The sequence below is a fragment of the Hippopotamus amphibius genome, chromosome 1 (assembly GCF_030028045.1).
Source record: "Hippopotamus amphibius kiboko isolate mHipAmp2 chromosome 1, mHipAmp2.hap2, whole genome shotgun sequence".
Classification (NCBI taxonomy): domain Eukaryota; kingdom Metazoa; phylum Chordata; class Mammalia; order Artiodactyla; family Hippopotamidae; genus Hippopotamus; species Hippopotamus amphibius.
In genome coordinates, this window is record NC_080186.1 from 993,582 (window position 1) to 1,021,477 (window position 27,896).

The 27,896-nt window shown below is 65.2% G+C and overlaps 1 protein-coding gene and 1 long non-coding RNA gene across 2 annotated transcripts in view; both read left to right on the forward strand.

The window, feature by feature from the left end:
• The first annotated feature begins 3,774 nt into the window (after nucleotides 1-3,774).
• Nucleotides 3,775-7,915, forward strand: LOC130860879 (uncharacterized). The gene is made up of 3 exons (XR_009055538.1): nucleotides 3,775-3,823; nucleotides 6,178-6,268; nucleotides 7,722-7,915. It is a non-coding gene; the product is annotated as an uncharacterized LOC130860879 (long non-coding RNA).
• Nucleotides 7,916-15,038: 7,123 nt separating this feature from the next.
• Nucleotides 15,039-27,896, forward strand: part of SKI (SKI proto-oncogene) — a 56,011-nt gene continuing 43,153 nt past the window's right edge. The window contains exon 1 of the mRNA XM_057750252.1: nucleotides 15,039-16,079. Within this exon, the coding sequence (XP_057606235.1) occupies nucleotides 15,111-16,079 (969 nt within the window). The 5' untranslated portion in view covers nucleotides 15,039-15,110. The remainder of the gene's footprint in view (nucleotides 16,080-27,896) is intronic.

Genomic DNA, 27,896 nt, shown 5'->3' on the forward strand with positions numbered 1-27,896 from the left:
CGTGGAGACCCAGGGTGAGCTGTCCACAAGGCAGGAGGAGCTGGTGCCTCTCCCCTTGGGCCCCTGGAGCGGGGCCCTCCCAGGGTCCCCTCAGCCTTCTCAGGTGTGGGCTGGTGGTTACCTGGAGCCGGGAGAGGCCGGGAGGCGGCAGAGGTTCCGTGGTCCCAAACCCTCTGGGGCAGCCGCTGCCTGGAAGTGGCCGCGCTTCTCGCGGAGAAGGAGGGCACGCTGGCCAAGGCCCTGGCCAGCTGGGCACTGGGTGGTCAACCCTGTGGGTGCAGACCTCTGGGAGGGCCCCGGCCTGCCGGCTGTCCTGCCCTCCCCACCCGTCTGGACCTCAGCCCTACTCCTGCCCCAGGGTTTTTCCATCCTTGTGCTGAAGCCTCAGAGCCGCAGGCGGGTCTTTCTGCTCACCACCAGGAGTCCTGTGCATGTGTGCATGTGCGTGTGTGTGTTGTGCGTATCTGTGTGTGCGTTTGTACGTCTTGTGTTCTCTGCCCCGGAGCTGAATTCCGAGGCTGCTCCTGAGCAGGGTGTTTCCTGCCTGGAGGGAGGACGTGGCTGGACGGGCTGCCCGGTGTGCGGGGCGGTGCTGGGCCCGGTCCTTCGAGCCTCCCTGGGGTGCTGGTCTCTCAGGCCCGCCTCCTGCTCTCCTTTCTTCCTCTCAACTTTGCCCTCCCTCCCTCCCCCTCCCCCACTCCTTCCTGGCAAGCAGACGGCAATCCAAACTTGTTGTGAACTTCTCCCCTGCAGTTGTCCGCCGGCCCTTCCAAGTTAAATATTACTCACAGAGATGAGAGCCTGCTGGGCAGCGCTGGCCTGGAGGCGGACGGGTCTGGGGAAGGTGCTGGGCGGAGGCCAGTGCCAGGCCTGAGGCGTCTGTGGGTTCTGGGGGTGGGGCTGGGTGGCAGCCGGGAGCCCGTGGCCTCTGCCCCGCCCTTTGAAGTGGCCTGTTTCCTTGAGCCCTGAGCTGCGCCCCGCGCTGGCTGGACAGCGGGCAGCAGGTCCCTGGGCGGGGTGGGGAGGGGCCGCCCACGGGGGCCGAGAGGGGCTTGGGCTGGCCTGGGAGAGGGCTGTCCCCCCGGCTGGCGGCTCCTGCCCCGCCCAGGCTGGGGGGCACTGGAAACAAAATGCTCAGAGAAGTAGCCCGTCTCTTCTGAGTCAGCGCCCCGGTCTCGCCCTCAGTCGTCCCAGCAGTGAAGTGGAGGCACGGGGCTGCTGCTGGACGTGCTTCCTCCTCCGGGGAGGCACCCACCTGCTCACCCGGCAGCTGCTCCCCGCCCCACCTGCCGGCGCGGTGCGGCTCTGGGGGCCTCCCGGGCTGGCTCGCAGCAGGGTCCCCTAAGCCCCCATCCCCGGGGGCAAAGCTGAGCGTAAACACCAGGCCCGCCCTCCTCTCACTGCCTGCTCCACCCCTCTGCACGGACCCCCCTGGGACCGGAGCGTGCCCCGGCCTCAGGGCCTTTGGACATGCTCTGCGCTGCCCGCAGCTCTCGCCTCTGAGCCATCTCAAGGCCCTGCTGGAGTGGACCTCATGGGGAGCACCCCTCTGCTGGGTGCCCCACCCCCTCACCCGGGTCTATCCTTAAGAGCATGTACTCCCACCTACTGCAGAGCGTACGGAAATGTCGCTTTTCATTGCTTCACGTGAAACTGTAAGCACCTGAGAACAGGAATTCTGTTCTGTCTGCCGCACACCTGTCGCAGCTCGGCCCTTCATAAACCTGGTGGCAGAAATCAATTCCACAGTCCCGCCTGGCCTGGGGTCTCACCCTTCAGGGCCAGAGCCCCATCCCCCCGCCCGCTCTTGGATCCCAGACTGGGCAGGACAGGTCTGGCTGACCAGAGCTCAGACCAGGGCCCCTGTGGCGATTCCCAAGGGTGCAAAGGAAAGGGCAGGCAGTGGCTGTCCCAGGAGTCTGAGCTGTTACACAAAAACCGCCGAGGGAGGGCGTTCCCTGGGTGCCTAGTGGTTAGCATTTCGAGCTTTCAGTGCTGTGGCCCAGGTTCAGTCCCAGGTTAGGGAGCTGAGATCCCGCAAGCTCCGCGGTGTGGCCCAAAAAAACTAAACTAAAATATTAAAAAAAAACACACAAAACACAAGGGGGAGGGTGGAAGAACAGAGGCACATGGAGTCCTGCAGTCATGGTGGGGCTGCCACCTGACCTGAAGGGCCGCAGGCCTGTCATCCTTGATCTTCGCAGCTGCGGTGTGACGCCTGCCCCCCCAGACCCTGTGTCTCCTTCCAGGCGGAGCTTGCTGGGGAAGGTGCTTGACTGGCCAGGCCACGTGTGCCTCCCTGCTGGAGACGCCTCCACTCACCTCCACTCAGGGCCTGGGTCTGCATCGGCCTGGGCCCTCCCTCAAGGGGCCTCCTCCAGGCAGTAGCCCCTCCAGGGACACAGCCTCAGGGCAGGGAGGCTCCTGGGGGCAGCGGAAAGGCCCACCTGTGCCCCACCCCCCCGAAAGTTCTCTGCACACCTTGTTGTGAACGTGTCTGTGTGGGGCTCTGGAGACAGGCCGCCCACCCGCCTGCCTCCTGCCCAGACCTGCGAGTGTGCCTGCCTGTGTCAGACGGGGCGAGTTGGGACTTTGCACCTGAAATGCAGGAGGGGGGCAGGAATGCGAGCCTTGAAACCACCTTCGTTTCTGGGAGCAGAGACGGCAGCTGACGCGCTGTCTGAGTATCTTCTTTGCTTTCTGGATGCTGTAGTATGGCGTGTGGCCCTGACCTCCGACCTGGCCCGTTCCTGTGGCTCTGGCCCCCACAAAGCCCCCACAGCCCTGCCTGCTCCCCTTCCTTTTGGCCCCAGACCCAGCGTCTGCTTTCTGACTGAGGCTGGCGGGGGTGGGCTGGGGCTGGAGTTTATTTAGTCTGGGCCCCGTGGGGTGACTGGGGACCCCGGCGTCCCACCAGGCAAGGTAGCCTCTGCAGGCCCAGGCACCAGGCAGGCTGGCTCCTCGGGGCTCCTCCGTGGAAGGAAAAACTCCTCTGCCCATGGCGGGGACCTGGGGGGACGCGGGCCTCTCCAAGCCGCACTCGCCCGTCCTGCGAGGCCCTGCAGAGACTTCTCAGCCACTTTGGGAAACATCTGAGTCACGACAAAGCAGGGGCCCAGGAGTGGGGTGGACGGACCTCCAGGCCTGACTGTCCCTCGCCTTGGTCTGGGCAGTTGGCAGCCCCCAGGCTGGGCGTTGAAGGGACAGCCGGGTAGAGTGTAGCCCAGACAGAGACAGGGCCTGATGACCCACGGCAGGACACCTCGGCCCGGGAGGAGGGGCCACGGCCCCCCAGGCCTGCGGCCGGACCAGGACCGAAGCGTGGAGCCCGAGGCCCGTGGCCCAGGCAGCGGGGAGGGCGGCAGCCCAGGGCCGGGGAGTGTGGCCGCCTCACCGAGGGGACCGGTGCCCGCGGGCGGCTGGCACCTCGACCAGGCCGCAGGCCCCGGGTGCTCCTGCTGCCTGCGCTGCCCCGGCACGGTCACCGCGGGGGCCGCAGGGGCTTCCAGGCCACACGTGCCGCTGCCCCGGCCGCCCCCCGCCTCCCGGGCTGCCGGGGCCACGGCAGCTCCCGCAGGGCCCCGGCCTGGCAGGGAGCCCCGGGCGGAGGGGCCCGGGCAAGGGCCTGGCCGGCGGGCAGCGCACGGGGAGGCGGCGGGGCCCACGGGGCTCGGCGGGGCGGGAGGCGGGGAGGCGGGGAGGCGGCCGGGGCGGCCCCGTGGCGGCGGCTGGAGGCCTGGGCGGCAGGAAAGGGAAAGGTGACGTCATTGCCGCCTGGAATCTGCTGTTTGGAGGCGTCGCCATGGAGACCGGAAGGCTCAGGGTGGGTAAAAATAGCAAACCCAAGAGGGTGTAAGTTCCAAGAACGCGAGTCTCTGAAAAGAAAGGAAAACATGGTCTCGTTCCCTGTTTCTCGAGGAGGACGGAGGCCCCGGGGCTGGGAGCCGGGGGAGGGGCCTCAGGGCTTCCGGCGCGGCCGCCACCGCCCGCCCGCGGTCCCCGGGGTCCCCGCCGCCGCCCCCCCCACCCCCGCCAGGAGCTTTGTCCCCAACAGGGCGTGGCGCGCGCCGGGCTCCCGGCAGGGGCGTCTGCAGTCCCTTCCTCCAGGCGGCCCGGCGGGAGGCAGCGCTGGGGCCACTTTCCTCCCCGCTTCCTCCCGCGGCAGAGGAAGCTCGAGGCCGGGCGCGGACGCCTGAGCGGGCTCGACGGGCGGGCAGCTCGAGCCCCGGGCTTGGCCGCCTGGGCCCCGGGGAGCCGGGAAGCGGCGTCCCGCGGGAGAGGCTCGCGGTGGGCCCAGCCCCTCCGGTCCCGCGGCCCCCGTCCCGGAGCGTCCTTCCTCCTCTCCGGGCCAGCAGCCGGCCTGGCCCCCCGAAGTGCCCGGCGCACGCTGTCTGGACACCCCTTCGGCCGCGTCCCCGGGGGCCCCCTGTGTCTGCAGAGTCCCAGGCCCCAGAAATGAGGCAGGTCTGACGTCTCTGGGCCCTTCTCTGCTGAGCCCTGGGAGGACCCTGCAAGCCTCGGGGGCTCCTGAGCTGGTACCCAGTCCTGTCCTGCTGGGGGCCCCGGGGCACTGCGCCCGCCTCCTCTGACCTGACCCGAGGGGCATCTGGGTGCTGCCCCGCCCAAGTCCTGGCTGAAAAGTCGCTGGGCTCCGGGCCCACGGGTGACCCCGGTGTCCTCGGAGGAGCCACCAGGTGGGGGGGCCGCCGGGGCGACTCCCGGGCCCAGAGAGAGGCAGGCCCACCCCACCCCTGGGACAGTGACTATTAATGACAAGCCTGTGCCCTGGGGAAATCCCTTCCTTCCTCCCCCTCATGCCTGAGGCTGGGCCTCTGCCCACAGCCCCCCAGGGAATCTGGAAGGAGCTGCCGTCTCTTCTCTCCCACCCTGCTCTGCGGGGTGTTGGGGGGAGCCCCTTTCCCCACACAGGGTGGGTGGGGCACCTGGGGGCCTGGGGGCCTGGCCCAGATGCCCTTGGCTGGTGGTGGTTGATGGGGGGGGGGAGGAATGGAGCCCCGTGTAGGGGAGCGCGTTCCCGCCTTATGTAATGAGTGAGCTCACTGCCTCGCCTGCCAGGAGTGACGGCAGGAGGGTGGGAGGGGGCCTGCTCGGAACAGAGCGTGGCTGGGATTTACGAGGAGAGAGGGGCCCAGGGCCTGTGCGGCTGGCGGCGGGGACGCTGCCCCGCCCGGGCCTGGGTCTTCCCGGGGCTGGCGGGGGCCCGGGAGGGAGGGGGCCTGGGGTCCCGGGACCGAGATCCACCCTGCGCCTCTCACCACCGGTGCCGGCAGGGGCGTGGTCAGAGCAAGGGCCCTCTGAGCCCCCCAGGTTCTCTGGGGAGCAGCTGCTGCCCTCTGTCCTCCTGCCCCCCCCTTCCCAGGACGCTCAGCCAGGGCGGACGCCGCTCCGAGGACGGCCTCCCCGCCCTGTCCTCTCCCCCCTGCCGGAGGCCTGCTCCGCTGCCCCTTCGTGCCGCCTCCGCTCTGGGGCGTGCAGCGTCCCCCGGCCTCCCGGGTGACAGCCCCAAACCCCGGGGCCGCCCCGCGAGGGGAAGGGGCTCAGGGCAGCCGCGGCGGCCGGGCGGGCGCAGTGCCCTCGGCCCCACCGAGGGGTTCCTGCAGCACCCGGCCCCCCACGGGGACCGGGCCTCCCTGGTCTCACGAGACCCCGTCGGACCATCCGCCAGACCATCCACCGAGACTTACTAGGAGTCGCTCACCGCTCACCGCCTCGGGTCCCCGACAGGCAAGGGAGAGGTCACAAGGAAAAGGAGGCGGACCCCAGGGCCTGGGCGCGGGCGTCGAAGGGCCCGGGAGAGGGCTGGGAGCTCACGGTGGAGCAGACCCTGCTCCCGGGAAGGGTGGGGGGCAGGACGCAGAGAAGGAGGCAGCTGGCGGGGCGGTGGGCCCAGGAGAGGGGAGATGGGGCCTGTCCTGGGGCTGTGGGGGGGGGCCACCATCCACAGTGGGGCTGGGGCAGGAGGTGGGGGGGTCCCTCTGGATCCCGGGCTCTGCCTGGCTGCTGGCAGGTCGAGTGGGCGCGTCCAAAAGGCGGGCTTCCTTGTTACTCCACCCCTCCCCGGGGGTCCCTGGGGTCTGGCCCTCAGAGCAACCCCCGCTCCTACCCCTGCTGCGGGTGACTGGGCCTCACCTGGGCTCCCACGTCCTCACTGCACAGGGCCCTGGGCAGGTCCCCGGCCACCTGAGCCTCGGTGTGCCCGGCCGTGACACGGGAAGGTGACACCACGCCCTCAGCACCACGTGTGTAGGTGAGTGTATCGCACAGGCCCTGGTGACAGGCCCAGGGAGGCCGTTCTTCCGAGCACCAGGCTGTGCTGTCGTTACCAGCCGCGGGCAGCTCAGGCCCCTGGAGGATGGTCTTTGGAATGCGTTGGTGGGAAACTCCTTGCAGGCAAGGACCCCCGCCCCCGTCACGCCCCTCGTGCCCACCTGGCGCCTCTCAGCAGCATCTGCCGGGCAAGGGACGTTCGGGGGTGCTTGGAGGGCCCCGCTCCTCCTCGGCGCCCGGCTCAGACCCGCGCCCCTCGTCCCGGGGCCCAGGGCTGCAGGGCGCAGGCGACCCCCCTGTGAGCGGCGGGGCGTGGCCAGCCAGGGGCACGTTCAGTCCGCAGCAGCACAGGCCGCTTCGGGGGACAGGGTCCCGCGGCGGGGGCGGGGCCGCAGGGCAGGTGCCCCCAGGGCGCCCTCCAGGCGGAGGACGTGTCCCCGGAGCAGGGGGCTCGGAGTCGCGGGCGGCCAAGCCCGGTGTGTCCCTCGTCACTCCCGCCCTTTCCGCCCGCTGCTCCTCGGCCTCCAGGGCCTGTGCCGGCGGAGCCGCGCCGGGCGGGGGTCTCCCTTCCTCAGCGGAAGGGGCTCCAGAGCCAGGCTGGCCGCCCGGCCTGGCGCCAGGGCCTGCACGTGGGGCCGAGCGGCCGCCTGGCTCCCAGGACCGCCCGCTGCCCTGCCCGGGCCCCCAGACGCCGAGCGGCCTTGATGTCGCCCCCAGGGCTTCCTCCGGCGGCTGAGGCCGGGCCTGCTGTGGGGGGGCTGGGAGGGGGGCGCTGGCAGTGCCTCCGGGCCGTGGGCTGGGCATCTGGGTGGCTCTGCTTGGCCCGGGAAAGGAGCCCACTCCTTCCTCCCTGGTGGGGGCAGGACGTCGGGGCTGCTGCCCGAAGTGGGAGATGGGCAGGACTCGGGGGCCCGGGTGCGGCAGCAGCAGCGGGCCCACCCGCATGGCCGGCGGCTCCTCCCACGCACCGCGGTCAGGTCCTCTGCTGGGCTTCCCCAGCTCCTGCTCGGCTGGCCCCACGAGGCAGCTCTGGGCTGAGTGCTGGGGGCTGGGTGCTGGGACCCACCTGTGACCCGTCCCAGGCCTTGGCCCCTGACCACCCCAGGGGAGGCACACACACACCCTTGGCCCCTAGATGAGTAGTCCTTATACGGGCCACGAGGCTGACCCCACAGAAGTTTCCGCGGGGGAAGGGGGTCCCTCCCAGACAGAAGGGCCCAGAACAAACCACAGGGAAGGTCAACAAGGCTGAAGCAGCTTCTCTGGAAAACTAGAAAATGCAGGTCAGCACGAGGGAGAGATCAGAAATATCTGCAGTTCCCCCACTCGGCAGAAGCCACTTTCTTGTCTCTCACATAGAATCTGAAGACCATGAACGTCTGAGCAGGGCTTCCCTGGCGGCTCAGTGGTTAAGAATCCTCCTGCCCATGCAGGGGACACGGGTTCGAGACCTGGTCTGGGAAGATCCCACATGCCACGTTGCTACTGAGCCCCCGTGCTGCGACTTCTGAAGCCCGTGTGCCTGGAGCCTGTGCTCCGCAACAAGAGAAGCCACCACACTGAGGAGCCCGCGCACCACAACGAAAAGTAGCCCCCCCCCCGCCCCGCTCACCACAACTAGAGAAAGCCCTCACACAGCAACAAAGACCCAACACAGCCAAAAATAATAATAATAAATACAATTTTTTCCAAAAGAAAAAAGTCTTGAGCATCACACTAACCACACCCATCACCAGTCAAACTTTTGGGACTTCCCTGGCAGTCCAGCGGTTAAGACCCTGCACTTCCACTGAAAGGGCACCGGTGCCCACATGCCACAGAGTGGCAAAAAAAACTTTTTGTGACTCCCATTTTGTTCCTCCTTTTATCGAAGACTTATTCAAAATGTGTTCTTTAACGTCCCAAACTGTGGCATTTTGGGGTGTGTGGGGGAACGTGAGTTTGTCTTTTTGTTGTTATTTATTTTTAGTTTAGAGTTCTGTTTTTTTTGTTTAAATTCTTACCAAAGAAAGACAGACACATAGATGAAAGGAACGAAAAGAACCCAAAAGGTTAGGACTCTTTGGACAAGTCTGTAATCGTCACTGAACCACCCCGCCGAACCCTAGGCCCAGTGGCCTGGCCTCAGCCTCTCTCAATTCTTTCAGCTGTTTCTTGTCTGATTTCTCTCCACTTTTCTAAATTATGTTTTCTTGCTGCTTCTCTCTTCATTTGCAAGTTTTGGACATTGTGTGATGGAGTGGCTCTGACCCAGCACCCTCCGCCCCGGCCTGACTTTCTCTTTCCTCTTCCCAAATAAGCTAAGTTGTTGTTACACTATTATAACTGTGTCAATACTGTTCACTGCTAAGCCAAGTGGTGAACTCTGCCTAGGTTTTCTCTTTGTTTTTCCTGGAGTTAATGTTTGCCTTGCTTTCTTTTTCATCTGCTGAGTTTGTGCCTATAGCTAAGGCCTCCTACCTCATCCAGAGGCCCTCCATATGGTTCTGGATCTAGTCAAATGCATCCGAAACTCATCCATCCTTGTTTCCTTGGCACCCACCCTCGTGTCCTGCTCTGGGCTTGTTGCTTCCTGGGCTCCTCCTCCTTGCTGGTGGGCACATCCCCTTCATGGACTGGACAGCCTGTTCTCCGCTCATGTGGTCATGGTGGAAACCTGGTTCCAGCTCCCATTTGAGAAATGGCCTGTGGCCTCAACTCTGTCCCACTGTGGCCTTAACTCCCAGTGCTCAGTGGTGTGAGGCCATTTCCAACCCCCACATAAGGTACGCGGTCTCCACCCTGTTCAGCCCTGGGGCTTGGCTGCTGTCCTTGTCCGCAGCTCTGCGGGGTTCCCTTCCTTCTGCATTTTTACAGGACATTTAAAGAGCAGACCTATATTCCCTGGCGTGCGTTCGTGTTGGGCCAGGAAGGGGCTCCAGCCCCTCTGCCGTCGTGGCTGGAGTTGCAGCAGACACTCGTGGGGTCCTCTTGTGTGCCCCAGGCCTGGCCTGCCTTACTCTAGGGCTTTCAGCAGCCCCAGGCTGGAGCCCACCCCACTGGGCAGCTCCGGCTCACAGGGTCGAGTAGAGGGTCCACGCCTCCTCCCCACGACATTGTTAAAAATAAATTTTGTGTTTTCTAACAATCTTAAGCTTACGGAGAAGTTAGAACTTGCGAGAATAGTACAGAACCGCCCCCCCCCCCGCCCCCACGCCCCACAAACCGTTTGAGAGTGAACTGCTGGCGCGGGGCTCTATCCGTCACACCCCACAGCACCACGCCCCAGGCGGGGCTGCTGCCCTCTGCTCCTCGCACCACATCCGAGGCTTTCTGGTAGCTCCAATAACATCGTTTGTAGTAATGAGATCCAGCCGGGGACCACACGTTGTCCTGAGCCACTGTATCTTTTGTCTCCATCGGTCCGGAATATTCCTCGGCCTTGCCCTGACTGCCGTGACCCTGACACCTTGGAAGGTTCCTGGCCCGTCTTTCTGTACAAAGTCCCTCTGTGTGGGTGTCAGAGGGTTCATCACGGTCAGGTGCAGGTTATGCCTCTTTGGCAGGAGTCACAGAAGTGAGCGTCCCACCCTGTCAGGTGGAGCAGGGTTACCAGTGATCTCATGACCACTGGTGTCCAGCTGGACGGCTCGGTTTGGGTGGTACCTACCAATGACCCCCTGGGAACTCACTCTTCTTCCCTTTGGAGTCGACGGGGGCCTTGTGGGGAAGAACTGTAAAACAATGCAAATAGCCCATTTCTCATCAAACTTTTGAGCTACACATATATTTATGTTAACAAACATTTAAGTATGCCCGGCCCTGGGGGCTTTTACTTGATTTCGTGGGTATGATCCACGGCCATCGAGATGGTTTCTGACTCGCCAGTGGGGGCGAGCCGCTATCTGGCCTTTCGACGTGTCCCTGTTACACTTTGGGCTCTCCTACGTCCTGACACAGTAAGACATTCCAGACTCGTCCTGTACTCTCTCTGCCCAAGCCCTATGACCAGCCGTTTCTCCTTTTGGTGGAGGATGGAATTTAGAAGCCAAGATGCAGGTTCTCGGGGTGCTTGCTGCTGTTGGGGTGTCTCTCCTCTCAGGGCCTCTCACGGGGCAGAGCTAGGGTCACACAGGTGCCGTACAAACATGCATCTGCTTCTGTAGTTTCGTGGGTCCACACAGGTATTGCTAATTCCAATCCAATGCTCTGAATTTATTTATCCCTTTCCATTTAAAAAATATTTTATTTATTATTTATGTATTATGTATTTTTTTGGCTGCATCAGGTCTTAGTTGCAGCATGCAGAATCTTTCATTGTGGTGCACAGGCCTCTCTCCAGTTGCGGTGTGCAGATTTCCTCTTCTCTAGTTGTGGTGTGCAGGCTCCAGGGTGTGTGGGCTCTGTAGTTGCGGCACACAAGCTCTCTAGTTGAGGTGTGCAGGCTCAGAAGTTGTGGCGTGTGGGCTTACTTGCTCCACAGCATGTAGGATCTTAGCTCTCTGACCAGGGGTTGAACCCGTGTCCCTGCACTGGAAGGCAGATTCTTTGCTACCAGACCACCACGGAATTCCCTATCCCTTTCCATTAAAAATTAATTAATTAATTGGCTGTGTTGGGTCTTCGATGCCACACATGGGCTTTCTCTAGTTGTGGTGAGTGGGGGCCACTCTTCATTGCAGTGGCTTCTCTTGTTGTGGAGCATGGGCTCAGCAGTTGTGGCTCACGGGCTCCAGAGCACAGGTTCAATAGTTGTGGCACACAGGCTTAGTTACTTCGTGGCATGTGGCATCTTCCTGGAGCAGGGATTGAACCCATGTCCCCTGCATTGGCAGGCAGATTCTTAATCACTGCGCCACCTAGGAAGTCCCCTTTCCATTTTTAAATTCCCATCTCTAACAGCAAGAGACCTGACTTGTCACCAGTAATTCATTTCCTTGTCTGCTAGATGCCAAATGTCACCCATCTACCTGCGGACACCTCCTCCGCTTCTTGGGCTCTGACCTCTCCCTGGACAGCCCTGGGGGATAGCTCTGCACGCCAGGGTCCAGTTCCAGGAGCCCAGGGTGACAGGCTTCCTTCTCTCCCTCCCACCTTCCCACTTCGATTGGTTCGTCTAGGAAACACCTCCCAAATACACTATTTGCATTCAAATTTTTGTCTCAGGGTCCGCTTTTGCTGGAACCCAAACTAACATAAAAGTCTCTTCTAAATTTTTATCAAGCTCCGGTTACTAGCGTAACTGCTGTTTTTTTTTTTTTTTCAAATTTAGTTTTAAACCAGTATCTTAGCACTTTCCTGAGAATGGCAGTCTGTGCTTGTCTGAGCCCAGGTGTTTTCTTCCCAAGGAGCAGGGAGCAGGGAGCAGGCGGGACCAAGGAGGGCCGAGCTGGTTCCGCCCCCCCCGGAAGTTGGGCCTCTGAACTGCCCCCAAGGCAAGGGCCCCTCATCACCGCAAGCACCCTCCTCTCTCGGGTCCTGGGGCGCTGCTGACTCCAACGCCAGCCCCCAGACCCTGGAGGCCTCGCAGGACCTGAACCGTCTCACTCCCTTACGAGCAGGTTTGTCGATCCTTTGCCTCCCTGGCTGCAGGAGATGGGAGCCACCTGGGGCAGAACCTGATCTCCTTCCCCACTGGTCCCAGAGCCTGGCTTATGCCCATGGAGGTATGAGCTCCACAAGTGTGTATTTAACTTGCAAGCGGACACGTGCATGACTGGCTGCCCACACCCGTCAGCATGGCCAGGGCTGGAGAGTGAGCAGGGCGGGCCTGGTGCAGCGGGCTCCTGCCCTGCCCCCCGACGTGGCTGTGCCTGTGGCCTGGACCCTCCACCTGGCAGTGAAGTGCGTGGCCTGTGGCAGGGCTCAGCGGGAGGAGCAAGCCACTGGCCAGGGCAGCTGCTGCCGGGAGTTGAAGGGAGGAAGGCCAGCAGGTGCGGGCCCCCAACTGGGCTCCCGGAGAAGACAGGGCCTGGCTGACTCTCTCTAGGCACGGCTGCCCTGGCGCTTGGAGGGTGGGGTGGGCTCGGCTGCTCCAGGGTCTCCCACATCTCTCGAGGTAGGAGACCTCAAGGTCCACTGAGGCAGAGAACTTTCAGAGACCCGTCCAGGCCCTCCCTGAGTCAGGGCCCTTTACCCTTCATCTGTCCCCCCACACCTACTTCGGCTTCAATCTGGGTTCTGAAGCTCTGGGAGTGTCGGCCCCTCCATCTGGTCTCTTCCTGGAGCCCTGCAAAGCCAGAGGGCAGAGGAGAAGGGGCCACCGGGAGCCAGGCACTGCCCGTCTGGGGGTCCTCAGGTTCGGGGCGCTCCTGGGAGTGCCTGCGTGGCCGAACGAGCAGGAGGAATTGTGCGTTTGCTGGAAACCCTTCCTGGCCAGCCCTCCGGTGCTCCAAGCACCTCCCCTCACTTACAGGTTACCTGACCTGTATGGGAGTCAAAGTCACATGGAAGGAACAGACTTAGGGACAACAGAAACTTTTCTGGTCCAGATGGGGCCAAGAAAACAGCCTCTGAAAGCAACAAAGTCCCATTTCTTGTTTTGTAAGGACCCCTTTCATAGTTTTCTGTGCTGGCACCCATAGAGAAACCTTGCGTTGGGGGGCACTGGAGTAAAGAGTGGAAGAGACAGTCCCCAGGGCACAGGTGAGGGCGGGAGAGGGTTCACATCCATGGCAGGGAGTGGTCAGGTCTTCAGACATGGAGCACTGCAGCCACACAGGTGTGGGGTCACCTGCCTACCCTCGCTGCATCTCCAGACACCCACCTGTGCCTGAGGGGCGACAGAGGCCCACAGAGACGCCTGGTCAGCTCCCTGGGGGCAGACACTGGCCCCCCAAGGAGTGCTGGTTTGGGGCCATTTCCAGCTGCCCCTGGGGAGGCAGGAGCCGTAGGTGACAAGCTGAAGGTCACACAAGCTGAAGCGGGCGGGCCCTCTCACCTCTGCCCAGCACTGCGGGCACCCCCACACGTCCCCCAGTGCCCAGGCCAGCTCGGGTGCCCTCGTCCTGTGGAGGGAAAGATGCCACTGTCCCGCTCGGCTGGGCCGTCCTCGTGCCCTCGGGCTGAGCGCCACCAGAATCGCCCCCTTGGTCTCAAGTGCCCCCCACCCCCGGCCTCTGCCGGACGCTGCTTCCACCTTCAGGCCGCCCCAGTCTGGCCCCCGCCCCCGCCGCGGCAGGGCCGGGATGCGCGACGGCAGACAGTGGGCCTCCCGCCGGCCAGGCCCCGGGCGCCCTGCAGATGCGCACACGGCCCTCCGGGCCGGGGGCTGCAGGGCAGGGCGCGCCCGCAGCCGGGGGCACGGAGGAGCCAGGCTCCCGAGGCCGCGCCCGGCTGGGCTGGGGGCCACTCGTCCCGGGGGGGGGGGGGGGGGCGGAGTCGCGCCTGCGCCGCTCGGGGGTGGGGGGCCGGGACGGGCTGCGTGGCGTCGGCGCTCCCGACCCCCACGTGTGCGGCGACCCGCGTCGGGGTGCTCGGCGCCCCCGTCCCGCGTGGGGATCCGGCGGCCGGGAGGGGTGCGGTGCTGGGCGCGCCGCCCCGTCCCGCCCCTCGGCTGCTCTGCGGTTGTGGTGGGGCCTTGTGTGGGTTTCTGGGCTCCGGCGGCGACGCGGCGGCGGGACGGGCGCCTTCGCAGCCGCGCAGGAAGCGGCCTCCACCGGATGGGGGGCCGGGAGCCGCCGCCGCCGCCCGTGCCGAGCGGCCTTCCGGCGGGCGGGCCCGAACGGAGCCGAACGCGGCTGAGTCCCGGGTGGGCGGGGCCGAGCGGAGCCGAGCGGACCCGAGTCCTGGCGGGCGGGCCCGAGCGCGGCCGAGCGGACCCGAGTCCGGGCCGGCGGGCGGGTCCGAGCGCGGCCGAGGGCGGCGGAGCGCCGAGCGCGGGCGGGGGGAGCGCGCGTCCCTGGAAGAGCCGGGCCTGGGGGCGGGCGCATTCCTGGCCGGCGCTCGGCTGAGGCGGACGCGCGGCCCCAGACGACGCGCGGGGCGGGGCGGGGCGCGGGGCGGGGCGGGGCGGCGCGCGGGGCGGGGCGGCGGCGTGAGCTCAGCGCCGGGCGCTCAGTCCGAGCTGGAGCGAGCCGCCGGGAGGATGTGCGCCGAGCCCCGCGCCGCCGCCGCCGCCGCGGTCTGAGGCCGCCCCACAGGCGCTCCGCCGCCCCGGAAGCCGCGCGCGCGGGCGGGCGGGCGGCGGGCAGGCCGCGGAGCCGGGCGCGGGCGGCGGGGTGGGCGCGGGCCGGGCCGGGAGGCCGGCGGCGGGCGCGACGCGGCCGGCCAGCGCCGCCGGGACGAGCCGGGCGGGCGCCGCGCGGTGGGAGGAGCGGGGCGGCGGCGGCGGCGGCGGCGGCGCGCCGCGCGAGGACGGCCCGGCGGGCCCCGCGCCCGCGCCCCCGCTCCTCCCGGGCCCCTCGGCCTCGGCCGCCGCGGCGATTCGCGCCTCGCGGCGCCGGCACCTGCCCGCGCGCCCCCCGCGAGCCCCGGGCCCGCGAGCGTTGGCGTTGGCGTTGGCGGCGCGCGCCGGGGCATGCCCCGCGCCTAGGGCCCGGGGGGCGCGCGGGGGGCGCGCGGGGGGCCCGGGCGGCGGCGGCGGGCGCGGCGCGGGGCGCGTGGATGTGGCGCCGGGCCCGGGCGGCGGCGGGCTCCAGCGGCGGGACTCCTTCGCCCCGCCCGCCTTCCCCTTCGCGCCCCCGGGCGAGGCCGAGGCCGCGGCCGTGATCGGCCGGGAGCCGGCGGCGGGGGGCGGCCGGGGCCGGGGTCGGGGGCGCCGCCGGGGCGCGCGGGGCGGCGGCGGGGGCCGCGGGGGCCCGGGCGCGCGGGAGCGGGAGCGGCCTGGGGAGCCGGAGCGCACCATGGAGGCGGCGGCGGGCGGCCGCGGCGGCTTCCAGCCGCACCCGGGGCTGCAGAAGACGCTGGAGCAGTTCCACCTGAGCTCCATGAGCTCGCTGGGCGGCCCGGCCGCCTTCTCAGCGCGCTGGGCGCAGGAGGCCTACAAGAAGGAGAGCGCCAAGGAGGCGGGCGCGGCCGCGGTGCCGGCGCCGGTGCCCGCGGCCGCCGAGCCGCCGCCGGTGCTGCACCTGCCTGCCATCCAGCCGCCGCCGCCCGTGCTGCCCGGGCCTTTCTTCATGCCGTCCGACCGCTCCACGGAGCGCTGCGAGACCGTGCTGGAGGGGGAGACCATCTCGTGCTTCGTGGTGGGCGGCGAGAAGCGCCTGTGTCTGCCGCAGATCCTCAACTCGGTGCTGCGCGACTTCTCGCTGCAGCAGATCAACTCGGTGTGCGACGAGCTGCACATCTACTGCTCGCGCTGCACAGCCGACCAGCTGGAGATCCTCAAAGTCATGGGCATCCTGCCCTTCTCGGCGCCCTCGTGCGGGCTCATCACCAAGACGGACGCCGAGCGCCTGTGCAACGCGCTGCTGTACGGCGGCGCCTACCCGCCGCCCTGCAAGAAGGAGCTGGCGGCCAGCCTGGCGCTGGGCCTGGAGCTCAGCGAGCGCAGCGTGCGCGTGTACCACGAGTGCTTCGGCAAGTGCAAGGGGCTGCTGGTGCCCGAGCTCTACAGCAGCCCGAGCGCCGCCTGCATCCAGTGTCTCGACTGCCGCCTCATGTACCCGCCGCACAAGTTCGTGGTGCACTCGCACAAGGCCCTGGAGAACCGGACCTGCCACTGGGGCTTCGACTCGGCCAACTGGCGGGCCTACATCCTGCTCAGCCAGGACTACACGGGCAAGGAGGAGCAGGCGCGCCTCGGCCGCTGTCTGGACGACGTCAAGGAGAAGTTCGACTACGGCAACAAGTACAAGCGGCGGGTGCCGCGGGTGAGTGTCCCGCGCCGCAGCCGGGCCTGGGGAGCCGGGGGCGGGCTCCGGGCAGGGTGGGGGGCCCTGTCGGGCCAGGGGCCCTGCCTCCCCCGCGCGTCTCAGGGCTTGGCTTGGTTTTAAGGAGATTCGGGGTGGCCTCGCAGACGGCACCGCAGCCGGGGAGAAAGGCCTTCCCGTCCAGCTGCGAGCACCAGCCAGTTGCCTGGTTGGGGACGCTGGGGGCGGGCCTGGGGGGGGTGAAGCCTTCCTGAGGCCCACAGCCATGGCGTAGCTGGGCCGGGAGGGGCAGGCCTCAGAGCCCGGACACTCCTGCCCTGAGTCCCGGCAAGTTTGAGCCCGGCTGGGCCCAGGCTGCAGCCGCAAGCCCAGGCCTTCCTGGGGCCTGAGGAGGTGTCCAGGCGGAGTGGGGGGAGGGGGACCACGCTGGCCCTCATGCTCCCTGTCTGGCACACAGAGGGGCGCCTGCCCTTGTCTCCCAGCGGGAGGAACTGGGCTGGGCAGGGCCTGTTTGTGCCTTGAAGTCTTGAGAGACAGACTCAAAACTGAAGCCAGGTGTCCGGGCCGTGGTGGCAGGGGGCCGAGACTCGGTGACTCCAGCTCTGTGTGTCTGTCCCGGCCTGCCAGGGAGTGAATCCCAGAATTCCCTGTGTGGGGGCGAGGGCCGCTTGGCATTGGGCTCAGGGACTGGTCAGCAGGCACTGGGGGCCCCGAGTGTCAGGGCAGCCGCTGGCCTGCGATTTGTTTTGGACGCGCACGTTTCCTTCTTTCCTTCCCTCTGAAATGCAGAAGGGCGCGGCGGCGCGGCCCGCTGGCCTAGGCCCTGTTGTTTGCCAGATGCAGGGTCTGCGTGATCTAGCCTGGCAGCTCCTGGGCCACTCACCACCGAAACCACTCACCAGGGCCCACACCAACTTTTTGTGGCATCTTTTCCCCTCCCTGAGCGTCTGTAACTTTTCTTTTAAATGTGCAGGCTTATTAAATGGCACACACAGAATGCTGCATTGGCTCAGCTATTCTTGGGAGGCCTAATTAATTCAGCTATTGCATCAAACTTTTTTTTTCCAAATCTGTGAATAGATGCTCCCGCCCGGTTTTCTCTGGGCGCCCCTCCAGCGGAATGTCAGAGTCTCGGGGAGCAGAGGAGGGGAGGGGAAGCGAGGGCCTGTCGCCTGTGCTCAGAGTGGGCCACCGCGTGCGTTCGTGGCTTTGTGGTGTTTCTGCCCTTGGCCAGGCCGGCGCCCAGGTGGCAGCTGTCTGCGGACTGTGGTCGGGGTTGGGCGGGAGGGATGGTCTGAGTGGGCAACGCTGGTGAGGGAGGATGCCAGCAGGCTGGCCAGGCCCTTCGTTTCAGCCTGGGCCGTGGGTGGCGTGATGGGTGCTCCCTGGGAACTGGGGGCCTTTCTGTTTGGGGTGCCCGCACACTCAACAGTCCTCGTGACCCAAGGGAGCCTGTGTGCGGGATTGTGGTGGGTTCTGGCAGACTGGCCAAGCCTGTGGTGGGCAGGGCTGTGGCAGGCCACTCTCTCCAGGGTGCACTAAAGAGGGGCCTGTCTGGCAGGCTGTATCGGTGTCTGTGTCCGAACCTGGGTCGCGTGCCTTTGTGGTTGTTTTTCTGGGGTCGGCTCTTCTGTCCCAGCTGCGGGCCCAGACCGCAGCTCCCTTGCGGAAGGCCCCGCTGTTCTGGACACGGGTGTCCGAAGGTTCAGCTTGTGGGCCCAGGCACCGCCAGGTGAGAAGGAAGACGGTCCCCTGAGCCACGGTCCCCTGAGCCGTGGTCCCAGAGAAGCAGCCAGAGTGAGCTTTCGTGTCTAGTGATTCTCACAGACGGTCAGCGCCGCCCTTTCTCCTTCCGTGCTCCCGCGGCAGTGCTCACAAATCTCATTTGCTGCTTAAAAAATTTCCCCGGTCGTGATGAAGATGTGCTCGGTGTAAAGAGTTGGGGTCTCCAGGCCGAAGAGTCCGCACGGCCCTGTCCTTGTGGTGGTGGCCTGGGCCGGGGGTCCCGTGTGCCTCCTTCCTGGCCTCGGCCGTGGGGCTGTCCGCTCCCGCGCCTCCTGCGGCTCCTGCGCCAGGGGCGCTCCTCCTGCCGGCCTCGTCGGTCACCCTGTTCTCGGGACTCTGCCCACTGCCTTGGCTCTGTGACCGTGTGGTTGGGAATCCTGGGGTGCGTGGCCCCTTTCAGACGTTCCCAGCGCAGCCTGTCTGTGTGCCAGGGCCACCCCACCCGTGAGGAGGGGGTCTCAGCCCTAGGGTGGGGCACCCATGGCTAACCAGACCCTGCTTGTCCTAGAGGCAGCTGCCTGCCTGGGGAGACCCCTCCCCGGCACCCTGCCGGCCTCCGATAGCTCCTCCCCCCTCCGCCTGACGGGTCCTTCACTGATTTGTGTGGATTTCTTCACTTTTTTTGTAGTTTTTTTATTATTTTTGATCTCCCGAGGCCGAGGACAGAAAGGAACAAAGAATGTGCTGGAGTGGCCCTTCGTGGGGGCTTTGGGTTCCGGTGGGATGAAGTGAGCTGAAGCGCGTTCTAGAGGCTGGGGCTGAGGGGTCACCTGGGTCCCCTGCCGGACGGAGGCCCCGCGTCCTCTGCTGTCAGCTGTCCGGGGCGTGGGGTGGGGGCAGGGCTTCTCGTGGGGTCCTGGTGCCGACGGCCTGCGCTTGCCTTGCTTTGCCTGTGGCCTGACCACGGTGGCGCGGCAGTCCCTGTGGTCACCCCAGCGTGGGACTGAGTGGGGACAGGGCTCTAGCCTGGAGCCTGTCCGCGTGCGCCGGCCAGGGCCCTCCTCAGGGATGCCCCGAGGACGTGCTCTTGGCTGTCCCGCGGCTGTGGGGGCCCTGGCTGCTGTCCTTGGTGTCCTGCGCTGGGCGGGTCTGACCACGGAGCCCCACTGGGCAGCTCCTGCGTCCTCGCTCTGTCCCTGGCTCTGTTCCTCACTCTGTTCCTTGTCGGCGGCCTGACCTTGAGCACGTTCGTGCCTCAGTGTTGTCACTGAGTGGGAAGCGGGGACTGCAGCAAGTAGTGGCTGTCGGTCGTGTGTTCTGGGGCGTGTTTAGGTGATGCGTGTCAGGCGGGGCGGGGACGTGTGCTCTGGTTGTGGGGAATGTGTGGCGAGGAGACAGGGGCCTGAGCCTGCCCCACCCCCCTCCCCTTTTCTTCTGCGCGGTCGGCTCTGGCGTCTCTCGTCCGGTGGTGTTTGAACTGCACGGGACGGGCTTTCTGACGATCCAGCTGTTGTCGGTCACGGAGGGGGCGTCGGTGCTGCCAGCCTGGCTGCTGCCCGGGACGTGCCCCTCATCTTGCAGGACGGCGCCCCGCGGGCTGAGCAGGCGGGCAGCTGGGGGGTGCGCTGCCGCCCGGGGCTGGAGCTCGGCCGGCCCTTGTGTGGTTAAGAAGCAGGTTCCCGGGAGCGGCCGCACCTCCTGAGGGCCCTGCTGCTCCGATTGGAGACTGGGGATGGTGGTTGCGCGCTGCGCCTCTGTCCTTCCCACGCTGAGTCCTTGCAGTCTTTTTTTTTTTTTTAATTATTTATTCAGTGGCTGTGTTGGGTCTTCATTGCTGTGCACGAGTTTTCTCTCGTTGCGGAGAGCAGCCTTCTCATTGTGGTGGCTTCTCTTGTTGCGGTGCATGGGCTCTAAGCTGTGGCGCATGGGCTTCGTTGCTCCACCGCACGTGGGATCTTCCCGGACCAGGGCTCGAACCTGTGTCCCCTGCGTCGGCAGGAGCGTTCCTAACCGCTGCGCCCCCAGGGTAGCCCAGGAGTCTTTTTTGCAGAACTGCCTGCGTGGCCGGGGCTCGTGGGCGCACAGGCCCCACCGTACGCGCTGTGAGTGTCCACAGTGCGGTCGCTCTAAATCCCTAGCACTGGCTCGGTTCCCCCCACACCCCTTGGTGGTGCTTCTCTGGTCAGAGAGCCGTGTTTCCTCAAAGTAGAGACCCAGCCAGGCCATCAGCGTGGAGCAGCGTTGCATGTCACGGTCTCTTTTGGAGAGTGGCTGTGGCTTTGGCAGAGGGAGATTTGGGCCTAGGGTCCCTCTGTGAGTCAGGTGCGTGTTGCGCGTTTAAGCTGAAATGGCCACGGGAGGGAACATCTGTCAGGCTGGAAGGGACTGTGGCCCTCACGCCTCTCCCGGCACCCCCTCTCTAACGGGGGCTGTGCTCGCTGGACGCCCTCCGGTCTGGGCATGGGTGTAGAGGTTTGGCTGTCTCTTTGTCCGCTTGATCTGCTCGGGGTTTTTGTGGGGCTCCATGGTGATTTCCTGGCTCTGGTGGCTGGGCTGAGAAGGCGGGGTGCAGTCGGGTGATGCCTTGAGGCCAGGCTCCAGGGTGGGCCCAGCGCTGCGTGTAGGAAGATGGGGTCTGCGAGGCGGTCTGGTCCTTAGGGCGAAGGCCCCAGAGCGAAGGCGGAGGCCTTGTTACGTGGGAAACAGCAGCTGGAAGCCTCCGGTTGCTGCCCTGTGCCCTGTGGTCAGCTGTGTGCGCGCGAGGTGGGGCGTGGGGGCTGGCCGAGCGCCTTGGTCTGTGCGGTGAGCAGGGCCACGTCTGCCCGTCTGCAGCCACCCCGCTGGTGTCCAGGATCTCTCTTTGGAGCTGGGCGGGGCCGTCGTCTTGCCAGGGGCAGCAGGGTCCTTGAGGGGCCCTCGCCTCTGTCTCTGCTCCCGCCCTGGGCAGCCGGGGCTTCGAGAGGAGGGCAGTGGCTTCCACCCTTCCTTGCAGCCTGTCTGGGTATCGTCTGTCTGAGATGCCAGGCGAGGCCCATGAGGAAGTGGGGGGGGGGGACCGTCGGGCGCCGGGAGGGCCTGGGGGAGGCGGTGCTTCCGGGCCCTGCGCCCTGGCCGTCTGGCCGGAGGTGTCCGTGGCCGTCGGCCGGACTCTCTGTGGCCCGGAGACTGTTACACAAGCAGCAATAATGTGTCTCTTTCTAAGGATTGCGAAAGTTAGGGAGGATTTCTCCACTGGAAGAATTATGCAAGTTTCAACTGAAATGTTTTTAAAAAGTTTCTTTGTTTTGAGTCAAAATACAGAGGCTGAATTATTTCCTTAAGATGTGTGAGAGCGGAGGGAGGGGGAGAAGGCTCCATTCTTCCCAGGGCCCTTCCTGCCCTCCTGCTCGTGGGGGGACGGGCGGCGTTCGGGGGGGGGGGGGGGGCTGGGCCCTGAGATCACGGGGTGGAGGCTCCGGGCCACACGTGTCCGTGGACTAACGCGGGCCGATGAGAGGCTCGGAGAAGGGCCAGGCAGTCGTTTCCGGGAGCGCGGGGCCCACGCGGTGGGGCCCGAAGCGGGTTTGGATTGGCGGGGGGTTAGAGCTGTGAACGGTGTCTGTGCGTCTGTGTGTCCGCGGGAGCGGAGCGGGGCGGGCGGGGCCCCGGGCCAGGTGTCCCCGGCGTGGCCTGCACCGGCGTGGCCCGGGCAGCCCCAGGGAGCAGGGCGCAGCTCTGCCGCCGCCTCTGTGAGCACAGGGCCGGCCTGTGGAAGCGCAGTGCGGCGGCCCGGGGGGCAGCCGGGATGCTGTCGGGTACTTGGCGTCCGCGTCTCTTCTGATTTTACTTTTCTGACTTAGAGAGACGCGAAGGACGCCGCGACTTCTCGATTTTGCAGCTACAGATAATAATTCAGGAAGTCTCGGCGTGGCTCTGTGGGCCGCGCAGCCCGCAGCGGTCGGGCCTGCCCCGCGGTCTGGGCTCTCCGGGGAGCCCTCGTGGCGGCCGGCCCTGGGGGTTGTGTGTTTGTGGTTGTGTTGTTGGCTTCATGGGGGGGGTGTTGGTCACGGCTGGGCCCCCAGTTCCGGCCCCAGAATAAATACTCGTTGAATGACTCACGGGAGCACGAAATCACTAATTGTCGAGGTTTATTGGCAGCTTGGCCGTCGAGGGTGGGAAGGGAGCTTCCCCGGGGTGGACGGAGCGGTCCCGTGGAGGTCGGCGTCCTCGCCCCGCCTCGCACCTGCTTGGCTCTGCCCCGGGGGGCCGCGGGACCGCTCTCCTTGGGCCGGCTCACTGGCGTCAGCCCTGACGTGGCCCCGCGGGGACGTTGGTTGGCTACTCTGAGAGGAGCATCTCTTGCTGAAAACAGGCTTCCCGCGGGGCCGCTGTGCTGCCTGTCGCAGAGGAACGGGGTGGTGGGTGGGGAGGCGGCTCCGTGGCTGTCGGGGGAGGGAAGCTGCAGCCCGTGGGCTTGAGGGCCGGCAAGCCGGGGGCAGAGGGGGTCTGAGGGCCCAGGGCGCCCACAGGGTCTCCTGACTCAAGTCCTGAGCCCGCGCGTGAGGTGCCGGTCACGTGACGGGCACCCGGCTGTGCACCCCCAACCCCCGCGGCTGAACGTCAGGACGGCAGCTGGGGGCAAAGGATGCATCTCGGGGTCACCTGCTGGGTGTCAGGTGGTCCCGTGTGCCCACGCTGGCCTCCCTGTGCCTGAGGAGCTGTCAGCCACGTTGTCACAGGAGCCGGGGGTTGTGACGTCGTGTCTGGGGACCTGCCTGGAAACGGGCCGGGCAGCGCGGCCTTCTCTGCCTCCGCTCTTCCCAGCTTGGGGCGGGGGGGAGGCGCGCCTCTCCTGGGCCACGCAGCTTGTTCCGGGAAGGCTGAGGGTCTGTCCTGCTTTGGGAGCAGGAAGTGACCTCCGGTACCAGAGCTCCCCTCGTCCGTGGGCGGTCACAGCCACGGCCGGCGGCCCACCTGGCTCTGAGGCGGGGGGTATCTGGACGGCCTGCGGGGCTGCGACAGGGCCTGCGCGTGGCCCGCTTCCCGGGTCCGCGTCTGTTCACTGTCACCTCAGGGTTCTTTCATGATCCCGGGCCTTGGTTCGTGGCTCAGGCCTGGTGGGTGGTTGAGGTCCTCGTGGTGGGGCTGGTGGTTCTCCAGTGACCCTCGTGGCTCCTCCGGCCTGTCCCCGTGGACGCGTTCCTGTTTGCCCGACATTCTCCTCTTGAATCAACTCACTGCTGCCCTTCAGCTGTTGGAACAACAGGAGCCGTCAGCCCTGCGGAGCCCCCCATCCTGCTTGGGACGCACGGGTCCAGCTGTGGACCCGTAAGGCGCAGGCCGGGCCCTGGTGCCTCATGTGCCAGCTGCTACGTGAGGCCGGGCCGGGCGGGGCTGTGCTGGGCGGGGAGGTGGGTGTGGTGGTCCAGCTCCGACCCGGTGCCCCTAGCGGGGTGGGTGTGTCTCTGGAACCCCAGGACCGGTGCTCTGTGAGCCCGGGAGGAGTCAGGGCAGATGGGGCAGGGGGCCGCGCTGCTGCCCCTGGAGGAAGGCCAGGGGCATGTGTCCCACGGGTGGCTCTGGAAGCCACCCCTCCGCCTCCCCTGGTCAAGGCAGAGGTGCTAGGCTGCGGGGGGGGGGGGGGGGCCTCTGCTGCCCTTGCTCCTCCCCCCCCAACCTGGGATGGGGACCCCTAGGCCCGGCACGAAGTCCCTGGGGTCCCAGCCCTGCCCTCCCTGGACCCACCAGGGGCTCCTGGCTCCCCTCACCTGCCGCCTCCCGCTTCCTGGCGTTAGAGCCGCGTTGCCCAAACCTTAAAAAAATTATACTCCCAAGTTGAATGATATGCAAATGTAGTCAATTAAGCGAGGGGATTTTAATTAGCAGTTTAAGTTCATGTGTGAAGTGCCTAGCCTTAATTACTTGACAGTTTTGTTGTAAATTTGCTAAGTTTTTTTTTGCAGAACTATCAAAACTGTGATTTTTTTTTTTAACATCCTTGTGTGTAATAAGTGTCGCCCAGCTTGCCTGACCCTAGTGGGTCGTCTGCGTTTATAAAGCTCTTTAGACTGTGAGAACAGGGTAGGCCTGCTTGGCCTTGTGCAGCTCCGGGAGTGAGGCTGTGTTCTGTGTGGCCTGGGCGCGGCGGCCGTGCGGGCTCCTGGGCTCCTTGGTAGGGGACACGCAGGACCCTCCTCCCAGCCGGGGTCTGGCCGCCTGCAGCGAAGCCGGGGCCAGGCGAGGTGCTGACGGGTGGGACCGCAGAGGACCGAGGTCGCAGCCCCTGCCCCGCCTGGCGCCGTGAGGGGCCCGTGTGCCCCCTGTGGGCCGGGTCCCCGGGGTCCCCGCGGTGAGGAAGAAGGCCTCCCCCGCTGCCGTCCCCCGACCCCAGTGGGTGCGGTTCCCTCCAACGGCGCGTCCGAGGCCAGCCTGGTGTCTCGTCTCTGCCACCGGCGCGTGTCCTGCGTGGGAGTGGGAGGTTGGGGCCTGTTGCCCTTTTTGTTGGATTTGTGTTGGAATCGCTTCCCGTTTGGGCAGAACTTGCTTTAATTCTACGGTCGCTACTACTGGGGAGTCTTCTGTGGTTTTCAGTGCCCCTCCCAGATTTAATTACCCGGCTTGAGGTCTCATGTACTCGTAGTTAGGCTCTTAAATGTTCTCTTTACTTTTTTTTAAATAACATGTACTTTATTTATTTTTAATTAATTAATTTATTGGCTGTGTTGGGTCTTCGTTGCTGCGCGGGCTTCCTCTAGTTGTGGAGAGTGGGGGCTACTCTTCATTGTGGTGCGCGGGCTCCTCATTGCAGTGGCTTCTCGTTGCAGAGCACGGGCTCTAGGTGCGTAGGCTTCAGTAGTTGCGCCACACAGGCTCAGTAGTTGTGGCGCATGGGCTTAGTAACTCCATGGCATGTGGGATCTTTCCAGGCCAGAGGTCGAACGCGTGTCTCCTGCATTGGCAGGTGGATTCTTAACCACCGCACCACCAGGGAAGTCCCTTCAGTGTTCTCTTAAATGTTTATATTTGCATTGAGATTTCTCTCAGGAGTCCCTGTGACGGAGGCCTCGGGGTTGCCAGGGCCGAGGACCCCAAGGCGGCTGTAAGTGGTCGGAGGGATGGGGCGCAGGCGGTGGCTGGAGGCTCGTGGGAGTTGTGGAAGCTCAGGGGCTGGGCTGCTTGGGCTTCTGCCTTTGCTCCTTAACCTTCGAGGGGGTGAGTGGAGCAGAAAACCTGGAGGCTGCGGCCCGAAAGGCAGGGCCAGGCCCAGTTCCTGCCCGGCAGCACCCACCGCCTGCGGGGCCCACGCGTCTCCCAGTGCCATGGCCACGTGTCTGCGGATGTGGGAACGGGGAGGTTGAAAAGTGCCCTGGAGTCGGGAGTTAGTACACGCGGCCACGTGCGTGGTTCCACGTTGTCTCACGCATTTTGTTTCACGTGACTCCTTCCTCCTCCTCAGGAGCAGACCCCAGACGTCATCTCACTTCGTGGTTAAGCATCTCCATGTCCTCCTCTCAGACACGGAGCTGTGGCAGGTCACCGCCTCGGTGCTGTCAGTGCATCTGACAAAACTGTCGAGAGGGTCTTAGTGCCAGCCGGCCCCCCCGCCTGTGTGCGGGTCCCGCCGTCTCAGGCACCATCCCCTGCCGTGCTTTGCAGGATCCAGGGTCGCCCGTGCGTGGGTGACGGGCCTCCCTCGCACGCGCTTCTGTGTGCGTGTGTGTCCAGGATGTGTGTGCACGTGTGCAGCCACGGAACATCGCTGTGAGTCACCTGTGGGGTTGGGGGTCCTGGAACTTACTCTGCATCCAGGCGCTGGGTGACGGGGTGCTCCAGAGGGCGCCTCACACGGACGCCTCACAAGCGTCAGGGTGCGGCGCGGGCTGGCGCGGCGGGTCACGTCCACCTGCCCCCCGCCCCCCATCCTGAGTGTCCCCCGTGGCTGGACCTCGAATCACCTGGTCTGCTGGCTGGCCTGCCCTGCTCTCGTGTCCTGGCCGTCAGGCCTGCCGGGGCGGTGCCTGCGGACAGGCGTGTGGAGCGTCCTCGGTGTCCGTGCGCGCGCCTGTGTCTGGAGCATCGGCCGGGCCGGGTCAGAGGGCACACTGAGCTGTCTCCTCAGCGCGTTTCTGAGCTGTTTTTGACGCTGCCGAGCGTCCCCTCTGGGGGGGGGGGGCAGGGCCTGTGTCCTGAGGCGGCTCAGGTCGGGGGTCAGCCACGGGGACGTCAGGGGAGTTTCTCGTGGAGACGCGGCGGCGCACAGGGAGCCCCCGGCCGGGTCGCACGTAACTAGCCACACGTGCCGTGTGTCTGTGTGCCTCTCTGGCCTCTCAGAGCACGTGGGGGGACTGTGCTTAAAGCCGAGTGTATGTGTCTGGGCGTTTTCTGAGCCCTTCTTCAGGGGACTCTGACCCCCAGAGGGTATAGCCCCCCCCTTTAAAAATATTTATTTCTTTAGGCTGTGCTGGGTCTTAGGTGCGGCATGCGTGTGGGAGTTCCCTGACCAGGGATGGAACCTGGGCCCCCTGCGTTGGGAGCGTGCGGTCTTAGCCCTTGGACCACCAGGGAAGTCCCTGTAGGCCCTTTTCAAGGACTCTTGATTTTGTTCCCGAAATTCCTTTTCTAAACAGTGTGCCGGTTCCATGCACGTGTTCCTACCTCCTCTCAACCTTCGGTGACTCTCATTGAGAATATCTTTGTTAATTTGAAAAGTGAATATCTCATCAATTCAGTTTTTTCTAATGGAGCTGGCCATTTTGTTACTTTTAGTATTTTTTTCTCTAATTTTCCTTATGTGTGTTTTTTTAAAGTTGTGGTAAAAAACACGTGTCATAAAATTTCCAATCCTTTTTTTTTTCTTTTACAGCGCACGGCCCCGTGGCGCTAGGCACCGTCACACTGTCGTGCAGCCATCCCCACCAGCCTCTCCAGAACGTTCTCATCTTCCCAAACAGGCCCTCTGTCCCCGTGAAACACGCACTCCCACCCCAGCCCCCGGCCCTCACCCTCCTGCTCTCTGTCTCTGTGAATCTGGCTCCTCCAGGGACCTCATGGGAGCGGGATCATGTAGGATGTGTCCTTTTGTGTCTGGTTTATTTCACGCAGCATCGTGGCCGCAGGGTCCGTCCACGCGGGCGCACGTGTCGGGACCGCCTCCCTTTTCGAGGCTGAATCGTCTTCCGTTGCGTGGACGGACCACCTTTCACTTCCCTCTTGTGTGACGACGGACACGTGGGCCGCTTCTGCGTCTCGGCTGCTGTGGATAGCGCTGCTGGGACCCTGGGGGCGCAGGTGTCTCTCCTAGACTCTGCCTTCAATTCTGTGGGGCACGTGCTCCCACGTTGACGCGCAGGGCCACACGGTAATTCTGTGTGTGCGTTTTGAGGACCCTCTGTACGGTCTCCCGCGGCGGCTGCACCCGCAGCCCAGGCTCCCCACGTCCTCGCCGACACTGGTTTCTGTGTGTTGCTGGCGGCCTTCCTGACAGGTGTGAGGTGGTGTCTCGCTGAGCCGTTGACGCGCGCCTCCCTGATGGTCCGTGGTGTTGAGCCTCGTGTGCCTGTTGGCCGCGTGTGTGTCTTCTTTGGAGAGAGGTCTGTGCAGGTCCTTTGCCCTTTTTTGAACGGGACTGTTTGTCTTGTCTTGTTCAGCTGTAGGACTTCTCTGCCTCTTCCGGAGTCTGATGTTTTGTCTGCTGTGTTTACGCTGGCTCCGTCACCCTCTGCTGTCACTGTGGCTGGACACCTGTCTCTCTACAAGGAGATCCCGCGTGCCTCGGAGACACGGGTGCAGCCGGGCACGGTGGGAGGGGACAGAGGAGGGGCCGCGACCTGCTGGAGGAGGGGCCGCTGGCACATCTTGTGGTGGGGGCGCCGTGGGTGGACCTCGACACGGACGCCCTTCCCTTGTGGGGCACCCACCGTGTGCCGGCTGTGAGGGTCGGGTGGCTCTGCCGGGCTGGCGCCCCCACCTGCCCACCACGCAAGGGCCGCCGTGGTGTCCGGGGGAGGCCTGTGCGAGGGCTGTGGCACGTGTGCCCCGGACAGGGCCGGGCGCTGGACAGATGGCTGGGCTTGGGGCGGGGGAAGGGCAGGGCAGGAGCGCGTGAGGCTCCGA